At 39.5% G+C, this 22,218-nt stretch overlaps 1 protein-coding gene across 1 annotated transcript; it reads right to left on the reverse strand.

Annotated features, from left to right (window-relative positions):
* Positions 1-1,459: 1,459 nt before the first annotated feature.
* Positions 1,460-21,224, reverse strand: LOC121888423 (E3 ubiquitin-protein ligase RNF31-like). The gene is made up of 24 exons (XM_042399911.1): positions 20,943-21,224; positions 19,181-19,386; positions 18,660-18,806; positions 18,296-18,451; positions 18,104-18,160; positions 16,421-16,553; positions 16,045-16,206; positions 15,767-15,917; positions 15,189-15,340; positions 14,381-14,523; positions 13,305-13,547; positions 12,875-13,219; positions 10,838-11,023; positions 10,479-10,685; positions 9,559-9,732; positions 7,866-7,964; positions 6,687-6,776; positions 6,478-6,592; positions 6,040-6,152; positions 4,664-4,777; positions 4,435-4,483; positions 4,010-4,106; positions 2,385-2,550; positions 1,460-2,179 (listed from the first exon to the last, which is right to left on the reverse strand). The coding sequence occupies exons 2-24, from the start codon at positions 19,382-19,384 to the stop codon at positions 2,132-2,134; spliced, it is 3,351 nt and encodes a 1,116-aa protein (XP_042255845.1). The 5' UTR covers positions 19,385-19,386; positions 20,943-21,224; the 3' UTR covers positions 1,460-2,131.
* Positions 21,225-22,218: the final 994 nt, after the last annotated feature.

Genomic DNA, 22,218 nt, shown 5'->3' on the forward strand with positions numbered 1-22,218 from the left:
TTTACTGTTGTAAAATAAACTGAAATTGAGTGAAAAAGTAAATGTACAGTAAATTTCCATGTATTTACTGATAAAAACCAATAAAAACAGTTTGTACATAAAGAAATAAAATCACATTTATTCTGCCTTCAGGTTTTTGTGGGTGAACTGACCTTTGACCCCGTTATCTCTCTATCCTGAGCTTCTATTGGTGAGTAATTTAGACTTTTATGTGTTTTTATTATGTGTTAATTGTGTGTTAACTGGTTTCCGGCTGTGATATTGAACGTTAGGTCTTTTCTAAACGAGAACTTGAGTGAAAACAGGAGAATCTTAGGTGTTTATAGTTTTAATAGATGGCGTCATGGGGCTCAGTTATAGCGGGTAAGAGATCGAGAAAAACTGTAAAGAGGAAATGAAAGAGAAGGAAAACACACACAGACTAATAAAACATCTAAAAGATAAAAGTCTGTGGTCTAATTTGTGTCAGTTGAGGGGTCCTTGCCTTAAATGTCCCAATTTTAAATATATATATATATATATATATATATATATATATATATATATATATATATATATATATGTATGTATAAATATCCACATTACTTAAAAAATACAGTGTTTTATCACTCATAGAAGCTGCTGCTTATATTTATACACAGTTTCCTGTTTTATCTAAAGGGAAACAGAAACAGGAGAAGTTTTGGACAATAAGGATGACTGAGGGAAAAGATAAAGGAAGAGAATTAATATTCCTATTCTTAGGTTTATTTTATGTCTCTTTTATTGAGTATATACATATCTTTATCAATTTTTATTTACACAACAAGCTACTGTATATATATATGTGCATATGTATGAGCTTCTTTGGCTCAATAAAAATATCTGAGAACAAAAAAAAAATACAGGGTTTTAAAAAAGTCTCAGTATTTTATCATTTTAAAGTTGATAGTATTCAGTTCTGATCTCGTGACAGTGAAGAAGTTTCCTTCATCTGTTGCTCTTCCTGAAGTATCTTCCTCTTTTTTCACATTAAGGTAAATTTGTGTGTAAATTTCAGCTGTAAAAATTAGAGAAAAATACAAATCTAAGAGAGTACAAGTGGAATTTAAGAAAGTATTTTGAGTTCTAGATGTATTTCTGTGCAATATAATGTATATTTGTATATATCTACTCATCTCTTATCGTTCTCTTCTGTCCTTTTTTACAATTATAATCTTTAATTAGCAGCAAACATCACTCCTCCCTTCAACATTTAGTTACTCTCTGTTTACTCTAGAAGTATTTTCATTCTTAGTAAATCAAATTTAACAATTTAACAAAGTAAAAGTCTTGCATTCAAAATCTTAAAATTGTACTTAAGTGCAGAAATGACATGAAAGTGACATGAAATCGTCTTTCTGCAGCGTCAAAACGTTATTATGGATCAATTTTACACTTGTTGCAGGGACGTGAACAAATCCACATTTCCACTCCATCGTTATTTATTAATTAAGTTTATTTCTCATTTCTCCATCAAAAATAAAGCAGCACAGAAAAACAAAACTCTGATAGAATAAACTTTCAACAAAGGCCTCAACTCTCAAAATATCAGCACTTTATTTAGATAGTAAATAATTCTTTAATATCCTCCGACGTTATGACACAGATACTTAACATACATCTCCAAAATAGTTCTCTGAAAACCTCTGAGCCTCCAGCCAGCTTATAAAAAAGAGCCTTTCTTCATTCAGGTATAAGAGATCGATATTCAAACCTCAGTCACCATAAATAAGTTGCTTTTTGAAGACAGAAAACATCAGATGTACTTACAACATTTTGCAAAAAACTGTCTTGAGATAAACTGAGTAGAAAATCACAAAGAAGCAGGTAATTCCTTTCCAACAGCTTCTTCTTCTTCTCTCTTTAAAATCTGTTTCTTTATGATCAACAGGAACATAAAACATTAACCTTCAACTGTGAGAACAGGCCATGTAAATGTGTTTTTTTTTAATATCAGACACAGCAGTCTGTGATTGGTCAGAGCTGCAAACCAAATACGGCACATCATTTAAATTCTTGCTGTTCAAAATCCTCCGTGTGTATAAATTCTCCATCATCACATCTCTCTCTGGATGTTTCAGGTTGATTTCTGCGCTACGTTCAGGAGTCTTTATTTGTTTCGAGGAACTTTTTCTCCAAGAGGAACCTCCATCAGTCTCTGTGAGGAGGAATAAAAAACACAAGTTCTTTATTAAACATGATTTATACACAAAGTGTTGCATAAAAAAGGCAGAGAGCCACACATGGAGAAGAGGAGGAGGAGGAGGAGGCCAGAATCATCCTGCCAGTAAACCATCCTCCTTCTTCTTCTTCTTCTGAAGTTTGAGTAAGACGCCCCCCACCCCTGTGGCGAGGTTTCTCACCGTGAGCAGTCGAGCGTGGTAAGTGTTGTCGTCCTCGTTCTCTCCTCTCTGAGTGTCCACCTGGTATCTCTCGCAGGCTCGGGTCAGCTCCTGGGCGTCGTAGAGCGGAGCGGGGTCCACGGAGTGAGCGTTAATCAGACTGACCAGGTACTCCCTGTAGTGCTTCCTGCAGACACACAGACGTCATCAAAACACAGAATTATCTCCTGTTTTGTCTCCTTCGTACTCGGTTCATACATCTTATACCCCCCAAACTCCATTACCTCCCAGTAAATGTCTTAAACATTATCCAGATGGACCGAAATGACCTAACAGTGAAAGAATGTGCTTGTTTTTCCAAGATGAGTCTGACTGCAGACCTCCTTCAGAGGGACTCCGTGTCTGTGAGCCAACAGGAAGACTGAGGGATCCCCAGGAGGAAAGTAAGACGAGAAGCCAACGGTGTGGTAACTTTGGTCTAAAATCAGCTTTAAGTAGATAAAATAATGGAAGTACAACTGGGAAAACATAACTTGATGTTCAGAAAACACATTTGTAATTGTGAGAACAGTAGTTTATGTTAAATGTGGCTTCAGGATTTAAAAAAAGACACCAAAAGTAAACAATTGTGTCTGAATCAGTTTTTGATGACAGTGTGTGTTCAGGCACACGTGGGAAAAATCACTATAATGAAAATGAAAATATTGTTCTTTCAGTTTTACTCCAGATGATCTATGACATGTGTTTATGTGACCTTTCCCAGCAGGCCGACGCCCACAGTTAACCCCTGTTTATCCTACTGGTTTATTTTAGTATTTACTGGTATAACTACAAGAACTCTGTCTTGAGACATGAAGTGAACAGGAACGAGGTCTGCAGGAGAGGTGGTAGCAGACGTGCAGACGTTTTCAATTGATTAATTAACAAGAAGCTGCAGTGGAAAAGAGCAGCTATGTTATATAATAATAAGAATGAATGTTAAGTCTTAGAATTTAAAATGATTTGTTTATATGCTTCAAGACAAATTAATGTATATAAACAAAAGTATTTTCTAACCTGTTTAATATCTGTCAATCAAACATGTAAAATGAGTTTAACAGCTTAAATCTTGTAGACTAGAGATTTTCCCTGAAATAAGTTCAGCTTCAGCTTCGACTATCTGCATAAAGCTGCACCAATCAGCTGATTTTACTCGCTTGTTCCCTTTTTTTTTTTACATGAACTTGTTCCTCATGTCTGTACAGAACGCCTCTCTTCACGTTACAGTTTTCATTCTCCTCTCTCCTCAAAACGCGCCGTTTTCTCAGGTATTAGACTCGAGACAGTAAAACGAGACCGAGACTCTACCGACCCGTGGAGACGTTTCATCTGCAGCTGGACTCTTCTTCATTATTACTAGTGGTGTCTAAATGACTGGTTTTACCAGATTTTTCCAGTATAATTTCAAAACAGCGGGGAATTCCTTGTCAAAATGTCTGCTGGCTGGAGCAGACAAGCAACCCTTGTCGGCATTTTATTAGACTACAGCTGCCGTCTTTGTTTTCCCAGTTTGATTCGGCAGCAGCTGCGGTGGCAGCGTCACACACACACACACACACACACACACACACACACACACACACACACACACACACACACACACTCACTCGCAGAGTCCAGCTTGTCCCGGCTGTGTTTGGATACCACACGGTGAATCAGTCTGCTGACCTCCTTCATCTTTCTGCTCCATCACACCACAAGCATCTGAGAGCAGAGAGAGACAAGTCACTCACACATATGAGAAAGTATCTTTTTATTGCTTTAATAGATTCAATTGGAAACTATTAAAATGAGATTAGACGCTTATTTATGTGCTTATTTATGTGCCTATACAGTCGGGTCAGTGTGATGAGACCAGATCAGAGAAGTTTTTTTTAGTTAAATGTCATCTAACTTGTGTCAGAGTACCAGGATGTGTGATAACTCTGAGGGGAAATATTTCACTCCCATTTCTATAATTTCTCAACGTGATGACGAAGAGCAGGAAGAAGGAAACAGATGTTTTCTGCTGATGAACTAGAAGCTGTTTTACCAGTCTGTGTTCCATTAGAAGCATCTGTGTTGAACTCTACGCCGCTCCGCTGAAGGGGGGAGAGGACACAAACGTTACCAATCATTTATAGTTCAAACCTCTGATATGAATCTATCCGCTCGTGTGTTTATTCAGATGTTTTACTCTGACAGTCAAACGGTGTGTGGAAGGAGGATGTAACACAGGAGTGGATCTGATCTGAACTAAAACATATCAGCAGCATGTTTACCTGCAGCAGGTCCTGCAGTCTGTTGGGCTCCCAGTCTCTGAGATAGAAGAGACAGTCACGAGGATGATGAGCGTGCAGGCCGGGGTAGTTACACTGAGCCGTCTTACATCCAGTCTGCAAGACCAGAGAGAGAAACATGAATACAAATACAGACACAAGACAAGTCAGTTAGTGAGTGAGTGCAACACTATTTAACTTGTTTTATTTTAGTGAATATCTCATTTATAGACTTTGCCTCTTTCACACAACTATTCTAAACATTTTTATTTATTTATCCCTCCAGGATTTCAAGTTTTTTTCTGATTATCGCAGCCAAAAAATCTCAATTTTGCGTGGTTTCTCTCAAAAATTTGTGCTTTTTTTGTGGTAAAACTGCAGTTCCTGTACGCTGCGATGATGTAAGAACAGTTGACAGTTGGTCGACATCACAAGCCGTCTTTTGATTTTCATGTGTAAAAGTTGTGGTAATTTAGAAAAATTGCAAACTCACACAATCTCTGTTTCCTGTAGGGACGACTTAGTGGTGTCTACACCCCCCAACAAACTGTGGCCCCTTATTTAATTTTTCATATGTATTACAAAACATATTATCACTGTCTATTGTCTGGTTCTTCTCATGTTTCCTCCATTTGAATGTAAACATTATGTTTTATTATATTTACGTTGTTTGTACGGCTGCAACTTCTGATTATTTTTGTTATCAATTAGTCTGCAGATTATTTTTTATGTCTTGTTTAGTTTGACCAACAATCCAAAAACCAAGAATATTTAGTATATTTATCATGTATGTTAAAAAAAAGCATCAAATCCTCACGTGTGAGCAGCTGAAACCAGCAAATATTTGGCTTTTTTGTTTAAATAAAATACTAAAATGATTATTTGATGATCAAAATAGTTGCTGATTAATTTTCTGTTGATGGACTGATCCGTTAATTGTTGCAGCTCTAGCTGTCTGGTACATTATGTCTCCACCTCTTTGTGTTTATGTCCTTTCACTTCTTTGCACCAAGAAAAAAAAGAAACGACTGTTCAAGTTATTGTGATAAAAATCAAATGTGAGCTGAGATGTTTCCAGGAAGGACATTTGAAAGATTTGCATGTCTGAACCTGCAGACACGACAGCATGTAAATTAAACCAGAACAGATGAGAAGTTTCTGCAGGTTCACCCAGTTAAAACCAAGACTAAAAACCTTTTAATGCTACATCGAAGACAATTTAATATCTTTTTAACGATTAAATGAGCAGTAGAAAATATTTAAGACTAAGACTTGTAAATTAAATTCAAGACTTAACAACAAAACAAACAGAAGTTTACAGTAAAAACCTTCAGCGGGTTGAACTGAGGCCTCTGTGTTGATGATGTCGTTGAACTCACCTTGTGATAGGGGTTGTTGCAGCCGCTGCAGAACTCGTACCTGCACTGAGAGCAGGTGAAGTGCATGCAGCCGCCTTTCGTCAGCGCGTACGGGAAGCGGCAGTGAGGACAAGCTGCAAGAGGGACGTCCAGGTAAATCCACTTATTCAAAACTTTATTAATAAACTACGTCTGATGCATCACAAACTAGAGTCTTTTAATGCAGCTTTAACTGATTATGTGAAGTAGATTTCATTTGCACAAAATGTAAAAAAGAAAGTGATTAAAAAACACAAACTACCAAAAAAAGCCTAAAAACAGGCAAAAAGCAAAGTGCTAAATGAGTTATAAATACTGTGGCGGTCGCGGTTGACTGGTGTATAAATAAAAGGTGGAGGAAACGAGGGAAAAGCTGAAATGAAACTTGTGGTTGTAGGTAAACTCTGTGGTGAGCCTCACTGATGCCGTTGTCTCTCAGGTAACCCGCCAGGCCCTGCCGCTGGTACTCCGGATCGTTCTCTCTCTTCCACTGCTGGAACTGCTCGCAGGACAGATCCTGGTGCTGCGGCTCCCACTACAACATCACAAGCACAGAGAGACTTCATTAACCAGCCCTTTTCCTGCAATATTCACTTCATGGAGTTGGATGAGATAATCGTGATACTCACAGGTTTCTTGCACTGAGCGCAAAAACTCTTGTGGCAGGACAGACAGGTGACCTTCAGCTGGTCTCCTTCATTGATAAACCCGGAGGTGCACTGAGGCAGATAGAAACAGGACCATCAGATTAAATGGTTTTTATTTGTATAAAAGTTGCTAGAAACAGAATTTGCAAAGTGAGAAGATGAAATCAGACAGGAAACAAGGCTGCAGCTAGTAATGCTTTAAAATGTGAGTGTAGAGATTCATTCTTGACCTTGAGAACAAATCTGAGATAAATATTCTAAATGTTCACTTACATAAAATACAAAGAACTGATTGTGCAGATCATAAAGTGTTTCCAGTGTTTGGGGAGTACTGGATACGTATATTATAAAAAAAAGTAATATGAAGTCTTTTGTGTTTGGACTGAAGACTACAAATGTTTGAAAATGATAAAAATCTTTAGGTGTGAAGGTAGAAACAGTGAGGTTAACAGACATCTGCAGCTCCAGGCTACGTTAGCCGCTACTAGCATAACAACACCTGAATCTCTGACTGGACTGTCAGCTGCATTGTGGGTAATGTAGGTGTTGAATAAATAAAAAAGACAGTGGCTGCGTTTCGTTAGTCTCGTCGACTTCGCCTCGGCACCTGTGTGACTGAACTTTATGACGTCGTCTCTTCGAGGGCCGAAGGAGCGAGTGATCAACGATGCAGGTTACCCACAGTGCATTGCGGTTTCTCCTCGTTTCCGCTATGATGTCATCAAGTTGCTGATTGACAGTATTTAAAAACAGATGTTTGCTTTTCTTACACTGTTATTTTTGGAAAGAATTTGGCATATAAATGTCTATCGATGTTTGTAAATGTTATGTTCTGCAATTTAAATACATTTGAAGACTGAAGAATCACTAAACTTGCCGCAGCATCTCTTTAAATGAGAAGTGTAGCAGTTGTGTTTTTACAGTAGATTCTTATAACTTTCACTTCTGTCTAACTTTCCTGTACTAGTAACACTTAAACTGCTTCCTTCGGCACAAAATGTGCTGATGTAATGATGTGTGAATCAACTACAGTGAACTCAAGCAGCCCGACAGATAAAAATAACCTAAATAAAAAGAGAAATAAGTTTGTAAAGCATAGCGTGTAAGCTGACAGAGCGACAGGGAAGAAGGAGGGCGTGTGCGATACTGCGACCGACTCACATGACAGCACCACAGGAACTTGGGGTCCTTCATCAGCGCGTGCTCCGTCAGCTTCTTATGAAACAGCTCGTACACGTCCAGCTCCAAGCAGTCCCGCAGCTGGACAAACGACACACTGGATGTTACAAACTGAACTGTTTAAAGCAAAAGTGACAAGAGATAAACCCTTAAACCTGCTTCTCTTCCTGTCAGCTGTTAATTCAGGGTTTTTATTGGTGATTTATTGGGTCGTATTCAGAATAAATCAGGCTTTGTGGTGCACAGCTGCAGGGTTGAGGAGGTGTTTGTAACCGCTGTGAAACAATCAGAAAACAACATTTCATTAATCCGATTAGCTGGCTTCCTGCTCCCTCTCTTCATTCACTCTCTAGCTCGCTCGACCACAGCTGCTCTTCTTTTTTTTTTTTAAAATGAGTCGGGAAGCCTGACTTTCCTTTTATTGTTATCAAACAAAGAGAAATGTCCTCCCCCTTCTGCACAGTAACATCTCTGCCCTTCCTCATGGCAGGACTGTACACAGCTTTGATCAGTCTGATCGCCAGCTGTGATTGGCCGCTGCAGCCTCAACAAACTACCCCCATTCACACCAACGGGAGGACTGATATGACCTGAATACGACGTTACACACATTGGACTGGACTTCCCCTCTGCGTACTCATTAAATACTGATTTCCATCTGGTGTTATTATGAGTTCGTATCAGGATACGATATCTGCTCGGTGACATCTCATCAAAGGACTCTTTTTGCATTTACACCAGGGATAATTAAGCATTCTTGTTATCTCGATCCTGCCCACGCTGATCAGATCTCAACGTGCAAATTACATCAGCGTTAACGTCGTGTGTCCCCAGTTGAGGGCAACGCGATGCTGCTGGATGCTTATTCTTCCTCTGCAGCTTTTAGATGAGCAGATTGAAATGATCATCTGGGGCCGGATGCATAAAACTCCGTCTAGATTCACGACTACAACTGTGTGTACGCACAAAGACAGAAATATGCACTACGCCGTGTGTGTGTGCACGCGTCACTGGGGAACCAGTCGTACGTGCTTGTCGTTCCACTCCCACAATTAGAGACCTTTATCTGCCGTTTTCATATCAACATGCTGCCTGCTCCGCCCGTCTTCAAACCGCTCGATGAAACCAACAGCTATTGTTTCGCACCAGTGACGTTTTCCAAAACCTGCAGAACAGCTGTCATTAGCCCATTTGGCACATCGGTGTGGCTATTTATAATATGATTCATTCTTCACCTGTAATCATCATCATCTGCAGGGATGACTCATCATAATTTAAATAAATAAACATCAGCAACATAGTTTAGTTTGTAGCGCTCGCATGGAAGCAGACTTTACAGGGTGTTTCACACTCACATAGTGAAACCAAATGATGCATACTATGTAAATTAAAAGTAAAGAATACTACGTTTATAGATGCATCTTTGATTGGCGTCTGCAAAAGATCATATCACTGGCTGATCTCTGGTCTGCACGTTCTGTTTTTATAAATACCAGTTTGTGTGGTTTTTGTGCGTACGTGTCGTTTACACATCTGGCCCCAGCTAGTTTCCTGACAGGTAATCAAACTGGATTTCCTGACATTTATAAGTTATTATTCATTCTTATCATCAGGAAGAGAGTTTTGAATCTCGCGATGAAACAGCCGATCAGAAGCGTGTCGTCTCTCGGTTCACCTGTATGTCCAGCGTGGAGAAGTAGCTGTCCAGTTGTTCGGGGTCGTTGATATCCGGTTCGCTGCAGACGGGACAGACCATGTCTCTGATGTGCTTGTCCCGCACGGCGATGGTGAAGTGTTGGCCGAAACACTCGTGGCACACGGAGCACTGACAGGAAGTCAGCGACTGCATCTGAAAGACGAGCGGAGGAGGAAAGAAGAAATAAACAGCTGTCAAATAGATGCTGAACTCTGTTTTTTTAATTAAATCAGCGTTTTAGTGAAGTATTCAAGTTAATGAAATAAAATACAGAATGTTATATATCAGTCATCTTTAGTCTCTGATCGCTTCAACTGACAGTAAATCTGAACTAAATCAAGAGTAATCAAATATTAAAGTCATTGATTTAAAGGTGCTCCAGTTATCTAGAAGAGCTGGTGTTGAAGCTGTCGGTTAATTGTCTCAATATATCAAATCAGCATCATGATACTCTTAATGATTAAATACTAAATGCATACAAAGATATTTTATATTTCATCAAAAGTCTTGTTTTTTTAAGCAGGAATTCTTACTGTATTTGTACTTTGTTCAAAAAGTATAAAGATTCAAAATTACATATTTACTATTATTGCATTGAACTATTTTTTAATTGAACCCATCTGCATGGTCTTCAATCCATGTGAATTTATTAATATAATTTGCAGGTTACTAAACTTTCTTTAATTTTTTACGTGTAGTTATTTCTTTATGTTTGTTGTGTATGTAAAAAAAGGTAGAATTTACATACATGTGATGTGTAAATGTGATATAATTCTGCCCTGTATAAGATTCTTGGTTTAAGATAAGACATAAAACAACAGGTTTCATTCATCTGATGCTATCAGTCAACCTGCGGGTGGAAAGTCTGAATCATCACTTTCACCTCATCGGCGTCTCACCTTGCTGCGGGGGAAGATGCTCAGACAGCAGGGGCACTCGTTGTTAAGGAGACGCCTGATGAAGTCTTTGTCGTGCGACTCTTTGACGGCTTGCACTACGTCTTCCAGGGAGTAAGTGACGCCCGGTTCTTGGAGCAACGACAGGATGAGCTCGCAGCGCCCCCAGCTGGGCAGGTCGTACAGTGCAAGCAGACGCCGGCACATCCTCTGCGAGGACGACAAGGAGAAAACAAATTTTAAAAAAACGCCACACCCCAAAACTTTTCATTTCACCGCATGAAAACATTTCACGCTAACGTCCGCACAGATGCAGGTGTGAACACCGAAGGCCCTGAAGGTAATTTCTCATGTAAACGAACCTGTTTGTCTGGATTTTTGGGATCGATCGGCGGCTCAGGCTGGTCGGTCCAGATGCGCTGGTGGAAGGGCTCTAGGAGAGGGCGCTGAAGATGAGACAAAGCCCCCTTCACCTCTCCTCCGCTCTGCCGCAGGGCTTCCTCACACTGGGAAACGTCTCTGAAGCCCAGAGAGTGAAGCTCCCTCATCTGTAGACAAACACGCAGAGCAGAGCAAAGAGGGAAATTACAGTCAAAACATCTGAAATATATATATAACAGATGAGTTATAAGTGAGGAATTAAACACTTGATGTAATTTCTGCTGCTAGGAGTCTCTCAATCAAAACAATAACAGAAGACGGAGTTTGATGATGTTGTGAAGTAGCGTGGGATCATGGGAGTTGTTGTCTTTATTGTTAAACAACCAGCTTCTTCGGGTTAGGATTATTTTAGTGTTCGTCGTTCAGGATGTTTTTACTGGGAGCTGAATTATCTGCAGAGGTCTCCCGGTGATTAAAACAGGTAAAAACACTGAATAAAAATAAAATCAGTGTTTCTCTGATGCTGTTCAGCAGGCACAGGACGTCCAGGAGGGGCTGTTAGCTGAGCTGCTGCTAACGTTTGCTCAGCTTGTTTCTCTCATAACTTCAAGATCCAGACGTCTGATGACTAAAAACCTTCAACTGGTTAAAAGATACAGTTAAAAACGACCAAGATCTAAAACATTTGTTGTAAAAATGTGGTTTAAAACTGAATAAAAGTCAGTAAAAGTCAGACAACCACAACGCCGATGTATTATCTTGTAGGCAGTGGACAAACCACGACACTTTAGTCTATGAGATGTTAAATAAAAGTGAAAAAAATGACGTTCACAATTTATCAGAGGCAAAGTCTTCAGTTTGCTTGTTTCATCTGGCAAACACACTCAATTAACCGTCATCTATGACAAAGAAAAACTGCAAATTGTCACATTTGAGAAGATGAAACCACTTTCTGCTGATTAGCTACCCGACTAATCGTTCAAGCCGTTGCATCCCAACCGCCAGCATGAACATAAAACCTCACGTTTGCATATAAAAGGGAATATTATAAAGATACAGTACGTGTGTTGAACTCTGTACGAGCCTTTATAAGATAATCATTTGCTGTCCTGTTCTCCTTCCCGTAAGTTGAATGAGTTCTTCATGGCAGTTTCTACATTCGACTCATTAACCGGGGTCGACACTCCTACGCGTCACTCCCAGCATTCCTCAGACCGTCCTCGTCTGTTCCTCTTTGAAGGTCGGCGTGCCCGAGGATAAAAGACCTCCTGTTTTCTCTCGTTCTCCTTTCAACTGTAAAAAGCTACTTATTAAACTCCAGTTGAAACACTTGTTGATATCCTGCTCCCCCCTCATGTCCATGCATGAGAAAAGACCTGAACCAGACGAGGTTATTATCTTTTGTAAAAGTCTGCATCACAATATTCTGCTGAGTGTTGTTTGTGATATAAACTTGCAGAAAGTTTGGAATCTTTACATGTTTGTAATAAAAACCAATTCTGCAGTTGCTTGAGGAACTTTCTCAACTATAACAGGTGAAGAAATGGTGACAGCAAAAATATTTACAGCCTCGTACAACCTACACATTCAAGTCTTTTTTTAAAAAAAAAAAAAAAAAAGAGTGTCTGCCAAGCTTGGTTAAATACCTGCTGGACCAATCAGAGAGAGTTTTGATGAAGATGTGACTCACTGCTTCTCTGAACTCTTAGTAAAAAACATGTTTACATTTTACACAGTAGGTGCAGGTGCTGAAACTCTGCACAAGTATTAGAGATGAAAAGATTAGACGCATAATGAATCAGTTGATTGAAAGAAAATGAAGCTTCTAGCAAAAACATTCTCTGGTTCTCGCTGCTCAAATGTGAGGATTTGCTGCTTCTCTCTGTTTATTATTGTAAATGTTGTATCTTTGTGTTGTTCAGACAAAACAAGACATTTGAAAACGTCACTTTAGGCTTTAGGAAACTCTGGCAAAGACAAACAAAAACTCTACTACATAAAGATCTGACTTTTCTGACCTTGACCTGTCGATCTCTCAGCAGCTGTCTCACTGCTCTGTCGGTGTCGCCTCCCGCTGCCAGCCACGCCAGCTTGGCCTCCGCTCTGGACAGCTTCCCACCTTCGCCGGCGACGACCGGACCGCTCTGCTCCTGCTCCTCTCCCTCTCTCTCCGCCGCCGTCGGCTGTATCTCGGAATCTCCCGCTTTGTAGTTTAGCTGGACAGACGCCGCCATGGCGCAGATTTCATCCAGCAGGAGCGGGAGCTCTGACGTCAGCCAGTCGCAGGGGTTGGTGTTGCTGCCGCCGCATGTGCAGAGAGCGGCGTACACTTCCTCGGGGCTGACGCCGCGCTTTTCTGCTTCCTAGAAATAAAAAAACAGGGTGTATCATCATCATCATGTATGCCACCCTAATCATTTTCTATTGATTCTTCAGAAGTCGACCTACTCTGATCTGGTGGATGAGGGTGAGTCCGTCCTCCCTCATCATCTTCTGTCTCTTCAGCTCCAGGTTGACTCTGGGCATCGGTTGAGGCTTCACGCCGGGCTGAGGTTGATACTTGGTGACGGACGGAGTCTGCAGGAGAGACCCGGGAAGAGAAACTCCAGCAGAGTCTTTACAGGACAGGTTGCACATCTCACACATCACGGTGGGCTTTGTGTTGACGTAAGTGCAGAACTGGCAGGTCCACTGAGAAAAAGGAAGAAAAAAGACACGTTAAGGGTAAAAGGAATATGATTCAGATATTTAGATAAAACACTACAAGGAAGATTTCAATTTATTTTAGATTTACAAGCTATGATAATGAAAACTACTCAAACATTATGTATCTTCTGTAGACACTTTGATAATTGTGACATTATTCAGGGTTTCTGTAGTGTTCATTAGTTCAATTTAAGAGATTTGACCCTTTTAAATCCTTTTAAATTTTAATTTAAGATCTGTTTCATAATCATAATGGACAAAGTATGAAACTATGAAGGAAACCAAGTAGGGAGGATATGACCTACTATTCTTTATTATTATAATATCACATTTTTCTAAGTACTTCTCAGCAGTATGTAACAATAATTCCTAATTGTGCAACATATAATAATTAAATCAATGTGACCTTGACAAGCGGCAAAAAATGCATGGATAGATTAACCAATGAAAAATGATTCATTCCTTTTAACTTATCTCGAGTTTTTACTAAAATTGACACGTGTCTGTTACAAGACGATGAGCTTCCTGACTACTGTAGTTGCCGTAGTAACAGTGTCCACCAGTCTCACTGGTAGTTTATAGGTGTATAATATTTCCTGCCCGCAAACACACACAATATTCAATAAGTAACATTACAGCAGGCAAGAGAAAATAATTAACTAACCCTTTTTGTAAGTTAAAGTTATGACTTTTGTTATGAAGTTATGACTGAATTCTTTTCAAGACCTGCAAATCCCCTGATTTCATTTTAACAGGTCATTTAAAGAACGGGACGATCTATGAAAATCTTTGTGAAAAACTCTCCATCTGAGACAAACCTTTGCTTCAGCATCAGACAGAGATCCTGGGCTGGACAGAACCGGGGCGACAGGCGGACGAGTGGCCAGACGAGGGCGCTCACACACCTCACAGAGGATGCTGCTGCCTTGATTCATAACTGTGCAGCTCTTACACTGCCACTCTGAGGGATATAAGCACAATTACAACAATTACACTGCTGCATACAGACACTTTTTGTTATTTTAACTTCTTGTTAAGAATCTTGTTACAATATGTATATATGATGCTGAGAAACATGATGTATGTCGTCCTTCCTTGTAGATGTCTATATATCATGAAATATCTCGAGGATCAGACATATTTTATCTTTTAAAACGCTGAGAAATTAATCCATGCTTCTGTACTCTTTCCTCAGAGCTGCAGCTCGTCTGCAGATGGATCAACATGCTGCAACCTTTCTTCTAACAAAGACACGTTAAGGCTTATTACTTATTATCAGGCTCTACATGGTGAAACACCTGAGTACATCTCTCAACTGTTGTGTCCATATAGTAACTTAAAGTCTCTCAGATCGACTAACCAGAGTCTACTGATGTTCCAAGAGCTCCATTTAAGATGACGGGAGGCCGAGTATTTGCCATCTTTGCCCCTAAACTTTGTAATAGTTTAACTCTTACTGTCAGATTATGCAGCTCAACTGAGACTTTTAAAAACTTCTCACAACTCTCTTATATTCCTTCACTTTTTTAAACTGATGTTTGCTGTTTTGTAAGATTGATTTGTTGCCGTTACTGTCCTGCTTGTTCCATTCCATTAAAATAAACCTATCAGGTATGTATATCTCACCTGTGTTCGGTGATGTAGGGACCGACAGCGGGCTCTCTTGAGCGGTAGCGGCAGCCGTGGCGAGTCGAGGCCGTTCACAGGTCGTACAGAGTACGGCTCGCATCTCGTTCACCGTGGTGCAATGAGCGCATTGCCAAGGTGACAGAGATGGACTGCAAAACAACAGAAAGGCAATTAAATTCTAATTACGTTCCAGCTGCTTCCATCCTCCACGGCACTGCAGTTTCCTTGCAGCGGATCGAGCAGAAGAGTTTATTTCTGACATATAATGCTGGTAGAATACTGTAGAGGCTCACATGTCGACACACACTGAATCTCTGAAACGTATTGTTTGTTTTATGATGAGATGAGAGAGATTTATGGAGCGAGTCAGGCTTTTTGCATCCAGCTTTGCTCATGCAGATAAGACAGTAGAGAGGTGAGAGGAAATGAGGGGAAACTCCTCATCTTTTTGTAGCGTCATGATTGTTTTGGTTTCTATTTTTGTATATTCCGACCTGACGATTAGGCCGCAAGACCGCCGCCGGGACGAGGAAGTGAAAAATTCAAGTTCCTCTCCTCTTACTCCTCCTCCTCACCTTGATGTTTTAGCCGGTGTGATAACAGTTCGGGTATGGCCTTTTCGGTCGGGGTGAGAGTGGAAGAGCCTGTCGCACTTCTGACACAACTTCTGGACACATGTGGAGCACTGAGCATGCACAGCGGAGAGACCACAGATGGTGCAGGTCTCTTTAGGATCAAAAACATGAGAAAAACAACAGAAAAGAGGGATTAAATGAACAAAAACACACTTTTCTGCTCTTGCTGAACAAACATGTTTATTATTATTATTATTATGACCTCTAATTTGGCATACCTTGTTTGGTGTTGGGTATTTTGTCTCTCTTGTGATTGGCTCTGGAAGGGTGGCGGTGGAAGAGGTCATCACATGCATCGCAGAAAGGTTTATTGTCACAAGACGGGCAAAGCAGAGACACAGTGCCACCACACAAATTGCAATAACTGGCTGTAGGAGCACCTTGAGAGGAAAAAAAAAAAGTGTGTTTAGACTTGTTGCTACAGAAACCACCAACAGCTTTCACTATAAGCAAGAACAAAAACTCGTCTTCACGATGATGAGCAGACTCTAAACAGCCTGATTCAGCAAATTGAACGATATCAACATCAATAGACGAGTATAAAACAGTTTCATTAATCATTAAAGCAGGCAGTCAGGTGTGCTGGCGGCTCACCTGTTGATGGTTTCAGAGGTTGTCCGTGCACGGGGGCCTGGGCGGGTTTAGGTGAAGGGGACAGAACCTGCGGCTCGTCTCCATGCTGCTCCTCTCCAGGCGGACTAACCACAACATCACTCACAAGCTTCTCCTGAGGAAACCAGAGTCAACGTCAACACTCAAGAAAAATGAATGAATGAATGAAAACAGATAATCAGTGCATCAGTTTACATGCACTTAAGTAACCAGGATACAGTCGGCTTTCTCCAGAAAGCTTATTACTCAACTGTCATGTAATAGAGAAACCTGGTTACTGTAATTAGGATAAAGGATTAGAGACACCTGATTCCACTGGTAGATATCTCCAGGAGAATGTCGATTTCTCTGCCATGTACAGAACCAGTCAAACTTCTGACTGGTTCTGTTTACAGGTACGTGGGTTTCTTATCATGTTTTTATATGTATGCATAACTAAATATTGCAGACAGAGAGAGAACAGCAGAGCAGCTGGATGAACGGAGAGATCATTACATGGAACGATGCGTCTTCGTATTTAAAATAATTCCATCATAAGTTTGACTAAAAGTGACACTAACACAGTAGTAGTAGCTTGTAGAAGTCTAAATAAGTTTCCACTGCTGAACATTTGACTGTTTGTTAAATTCACACACTCTTGCGGTGTGAGAGAGAAAGCTTCGTTCTGTCTTTCTGCCTCTCGATGCTCTGATAAAGACACATAAACACACAAAAAAGTTTAAAAAGTCAGAAGCAGTGTTTCTTATCACTAATATAGTTCAAATCAGTAAGCAAAGCTTCCAAAATAAGGTTGACAGTAGAGGAGAGATATGATAACTTATCTGCTGCATGTTTACACAGATTGACAGTAACCAGGTTACTACAGGTCATGTAAACACGTTCCACGATTACCCAAATAACCCGGTTTCTCTGAGTAACCTGGTTTCTAAAGTGCATGTAAACACTGTGAATCACAGATTTACTGGTACAAACAGAGTATCGAGTGCACGGTTGTGGTTAAGGTGAAACAAACAAATCACAGGTACTCGAAGATCTAACTTCTTATTGTTTTTTATTGTGGACAGAATAAAAAACAATAAGAAGACAGATCTGTGAGTGCCGCTGATTTGTTTGTTTCATATTTATAGATTTACTACATGTTGTGGGCCGTTTGTTGTGTCTTATATCACATTTACTATCGTCACTTTGCAGAAAATCCACATTTATTTACATGAATATATAGAAACAAGACAACAGTGATGTTGACTGGTGGGAATATGTCTTAATATTCAAATATATGTCATTTCTGTTCACCATCTTCATTTGTTGACTAAACTAAATAAACAGCAACTATTCTGATAATAAATCAAATCATTGTTTTAGTCATTTTTTAAGCTAAAATGCACAAAATTTGCTGGTTTCAGCTTCTCAAATGTGGAGATTTAATGCTTTTCTGTGTCATTCATGACAGTAAACTGAACATTTTTGGATTTCAGACTGTTGATAAGACAAAAAAAGACATCTGAAAACATCACTTTTGACTCTGGGAAATTAGAACAGTCATTTTTCGCTGTCTGAAATTTTATAGATAAAACAATTAATCCAGAAAATAATCTGCTGTTGAATTGATAATGAAAGTGACTGTTGGTTGTAGCGCTGTAGTTTCATGATAATGTTGGTACAGACCTGCTGGATGACATATGGGATGATATCTTTGAAGTTTTCTAGGTGAGGATGTGTTCCCTAAACAGACCAACAACAAAAAAAACCCCCCCACAGATAAGTAAGAGTAAATGGAACATGGTGAATTTCTTGCACAGAAACAGCTGATCACAGATGTTTACAGGGATCAGATAATCCCTCAGGATTAAAACAAACCTTAACGAGCATGTCCACCTCCGTCCGTAAGGTCATGACCTCCAGCGTCACCGCGACGACTTTCTCAGTATCCGGTTCGCTGACTTCATCTGGGAAACTGAGGCCATCTATCTGCTGGTTGGTGTAACCGTAGAGAAAGAGGACTGTTCGGCCGCCCTGCGGAGCGTTTTAATCTCAGATCAAGAAGCTGGATGACCTTCAGACGTTCTCATGTGTCAGCAGTTAATTATTACACGTGTAAAGCAGGTAAAGGCTGTTTAAATGTTCATTTCAACAAGAACGTCGGCTTCGTTTACAGCAAAAAGCAACCAATAAACGGGAAGATTTGCACCTGAACTTTCCACCTCGTCAGGTTTTTTCTCACCTTGACGGCGTCCACTGTGGTTCTGAAGACGGGGTTGTTGTGCTTGACGCTTCGCCAGTATCTGGGCCTGGCGGGACAGATCAGGTTGCAGCCGTACTTCTCCAGGATACTCAAGGCCTTGACCAGTCTACTCAGAGACTCCTGAGTCTGATGTAGAGGTTGAGATGATGAAGTGAGTCATGTGTTAGTATCTGTGATTAATGTCTGATCCAGATTAAAAATCCTATTCTCTCTTTATGCTTTATGTACAAATGGAAAGAAAAATCTAAAAGAAATGACAACTTAAAAAGCACTAAACTGTGTGTTTACTGTATATATGACCAGATTATGTCAGTATTTCCATCTTTAAGTTTGTAAAAATAGAATAATAACGTGTGTGTACATTTTCCTGGTTGTTCATGCTAATCTTTAAACATTGAAAAACATTTGTCATGTGTCATTTTGCATCGTTTCTCTCTTGAATCATATTCAGTACAGTCGTCAGTATCTCTCACATCCACATGACTTTTAGGAAACTTCACCTCGTGTCTGCTGCAGCCCGCCGTGTTCTCCCTCAGCATGGCCTCCGCTGTGAAGTGCAGGTACTTCTCTGACGGAGGCAGAGGGATGCCGGCCATCTTCTGAACCTCTGCCTTCACATCCTGCGCTGAGCCTGAGGAGGAGAGGAGGGACTGGGCTCTCCTCCTGACCTCATCCATCTGGACCGATGCAGGGCTGCCGTTCATCGCTGTCGGAACCAGAGACGACAGCATCGTTTAAATCGATAATACATTTCAGTGTCAATTTAAGATCAAACAACACCAGCTAATTGAAGGCATCATATTGAGCATTTTTCACCATTTCCTGATACTTTATGGACTAAATGAATAATCAGCTGATCAGGAAATTAATGATTCATGAGCCCTGATTTATTTGCGTGGCATCCGAAAAGAAGCTTATGACTTGAGTTACAAGAGAGAAGACGCCACTCATAATTTGAACTTTCAGTCAATTTAGAGAAATGACATCTGAACTCTGGGAGTGCTTTCAAGTTCAATAAGAAGTTTAATCATTTTATAAGATCTGTTTGTTTGGTTTTTTTGCATATTAAAAGAATACTATTTATTATAGTTTTTAGGGCTGCAACTTACAATTATTTTCATTATCAACCATCAATTTAGCCTAATAAAATATGTCAGAAAACTGTGAAAAGTGTCAATCACAATCCCAGAACCCAAGGCGACGTCTTCTTCAAACTGCTCAACTGTTCAACCAACAGTTCAAAACCCAAAGACGTGCAGTTTAAAATGATATAAAACAGAGAAAAGCAGCAAATCCTCACATTAGAGAAAGATATGCACCGATACTGAAATTGGATATGAGTCTTATATTGACTCAAATAGCTGGATCCAGTATCAGTGACAATGAGCCAATCTGGTATCAGACACCATTATTTTAATAAATAACCATTAAGTAAATTTATATCTATGTATTTATGTTACGTTTTGTCGTACAAATATAGGAAAGCAAGCCTGATGTTGCCTAGAAGAATGACACACAGTATTAATTTAACACTGGTGTTGGATCGGTACTCAATATCAGTATTGAAACTGAAAAAGTCAGATCAGTACATCACTAATTTGAGAAGCTGGAACCAGTAAATAATTGGCATTTTTGCTTCATTTGTGCCTTAAATGGTCAATCAATAATCAAAAGAAGTGTTAACTTTTCTGTTGATTGGCTGGTCAGTTAATGAACATATGAATTACTGCATTTTAAACTAAATTTCCAGTAAAACTTTTAAAAACAAGAAACAGTAAATAGAAAATTCTTCTTGATTAGTTCTACAGTTTATATTGGAAACAGGAGACGTCAGAGGAAAGGAAAGGTTTAACATACTCAAAGCTGAATATTTAGGTGTAAAATGACAGCAGGGAAAACCAAAAAGGTCTAAAATATATATCCTTATTATTGGCAGCCTGTTAATTGTCAGCTACTTGCAGCAAAACAAAGTCTCTTTGAGCAAAAGACTCTTCAATACTTTCACTTTTAACTCGTCATTCGGCGACCTGGGAAAGTCCAGGCTGCTGCAAACTGCTGCCAACTGTGTCAAGAAGTGAAAAACAACACCAGTAACGTTATATATCAGTTATGTTTCTTTACAGCGACATTTTTATCTGTTAGGAGTTTGTCAGGACGTTTATTTTATTGTTTTGGCGTGTTTAAATGTCATACGTAAGCTAGCAAGCAAGACAGATAACAACAATCCCCTTAAACCGAAACTTAAAGTTGCGTTGTTCATACCTGCTAAATTAAACTGCCGTCTTCGCGAGTTTAGTCGGCTTCTTTCGACATTTAATTCGTCCTCCCGAGTCCCGAAGGAAAGTCTTTAAATTGTCAATGACATTAATAAGTTTTTACTGTCATGTCAGTGGTTTGTCGTCTCCCCTGACTGCAGAGATTTTGGTACTTTCCCCCTTCTCTCTCTCTCCCTCTGTGGCTTGGGAGCTGAAGCTAGCTGCTTCAATGCGGAACTCGAGTTTGACGTTTGTGTTCAGTTGGTGCCAGCGGTTTGCTGTTACCTCTCGCGAGACTTGTACGCTAACCTTAACCTAACCCTAACTGCACTCGCGAGAGTTCGTCCTTCCTGTTGCTCCAATCTGATGTTACTCTTTCCTCCGCCACTTCCTGTCAGATTCTTATTTTTCAAATTAAAGCAGGATTTCTTCAACTTCACAGGATTCACTAAAAAAAAACAAACAAACAAAAAAAAACTTTATGTATTGTATATGTAATATATTCTGTGCAGTGTAAAGGCAGATCCTTGACTAAGGTAAAAGTACATATACAGCAATGTAAAAATACTCCATTACGAGTAAAAGTCCTGCATGAAAAATCCTACAAGTACATAAGTATTATGGGCTTGATGTAGTTAAAGTATTGCAGTAAAAGTAATCTTTGATTTTTGGTGAAATATTGGATCATTTGAACATTTATTGAGACGAAACCATGTGAGAAGTTTAGAGGGGAAAACTGCTAACGACTCATAGACATCTGCAACATGACAAAGAGACACAACTACACACTGATTTTTTATAAGGTGTCACAAGACAAAAAGGTTGGGAGCTACTGGATTATTATTTAACGATTCAATTTAATTTATAAACTCATCATATATTATTTAATGTAAAATCTTATTCAGCAGATTAACTAGTTAAAATCAAATAAATGTAGTGGAGTAGAAAGTACAATATTTCCCTCTGAAATGTAGTGGAGTGGAAGTATAAAGTAGCGTAACATAGAAATACTCAAGTAAAAGTACAAGTACATCAAAATTGTACTTACAGTACTTGAGTAAATGTACTTTGTTGCTTTCCATCTCTGACATGTACACATATGTGACCAAATCCCATGTGAAATATGATTCACACGTGCTTTTTTGGTTACTCCACTAGAACTGACTCAAGATTATGTATTGAATTGTATTTTTATAGTATTATTTAAAAAACAAACAAACAAAACATTATTATCTTAATAATGTTAGTTAATATTCTTTAAGCACCATCCTGCATGATAAAAG

The sequence above is a fragment of the Thunnus maccoyii genome, chromosome 21 (assembly GCF_910596095.1).
Source record: "Thunnus maccoyii chromosome 21, fThuMac1.1, whole genome shotgun sequence".
NCBI lineage: Eukaryota > Metazoa > Chordata > Actinopteri > Scombriformes > Scombridae > Thunnus > Thunnus maccoyii.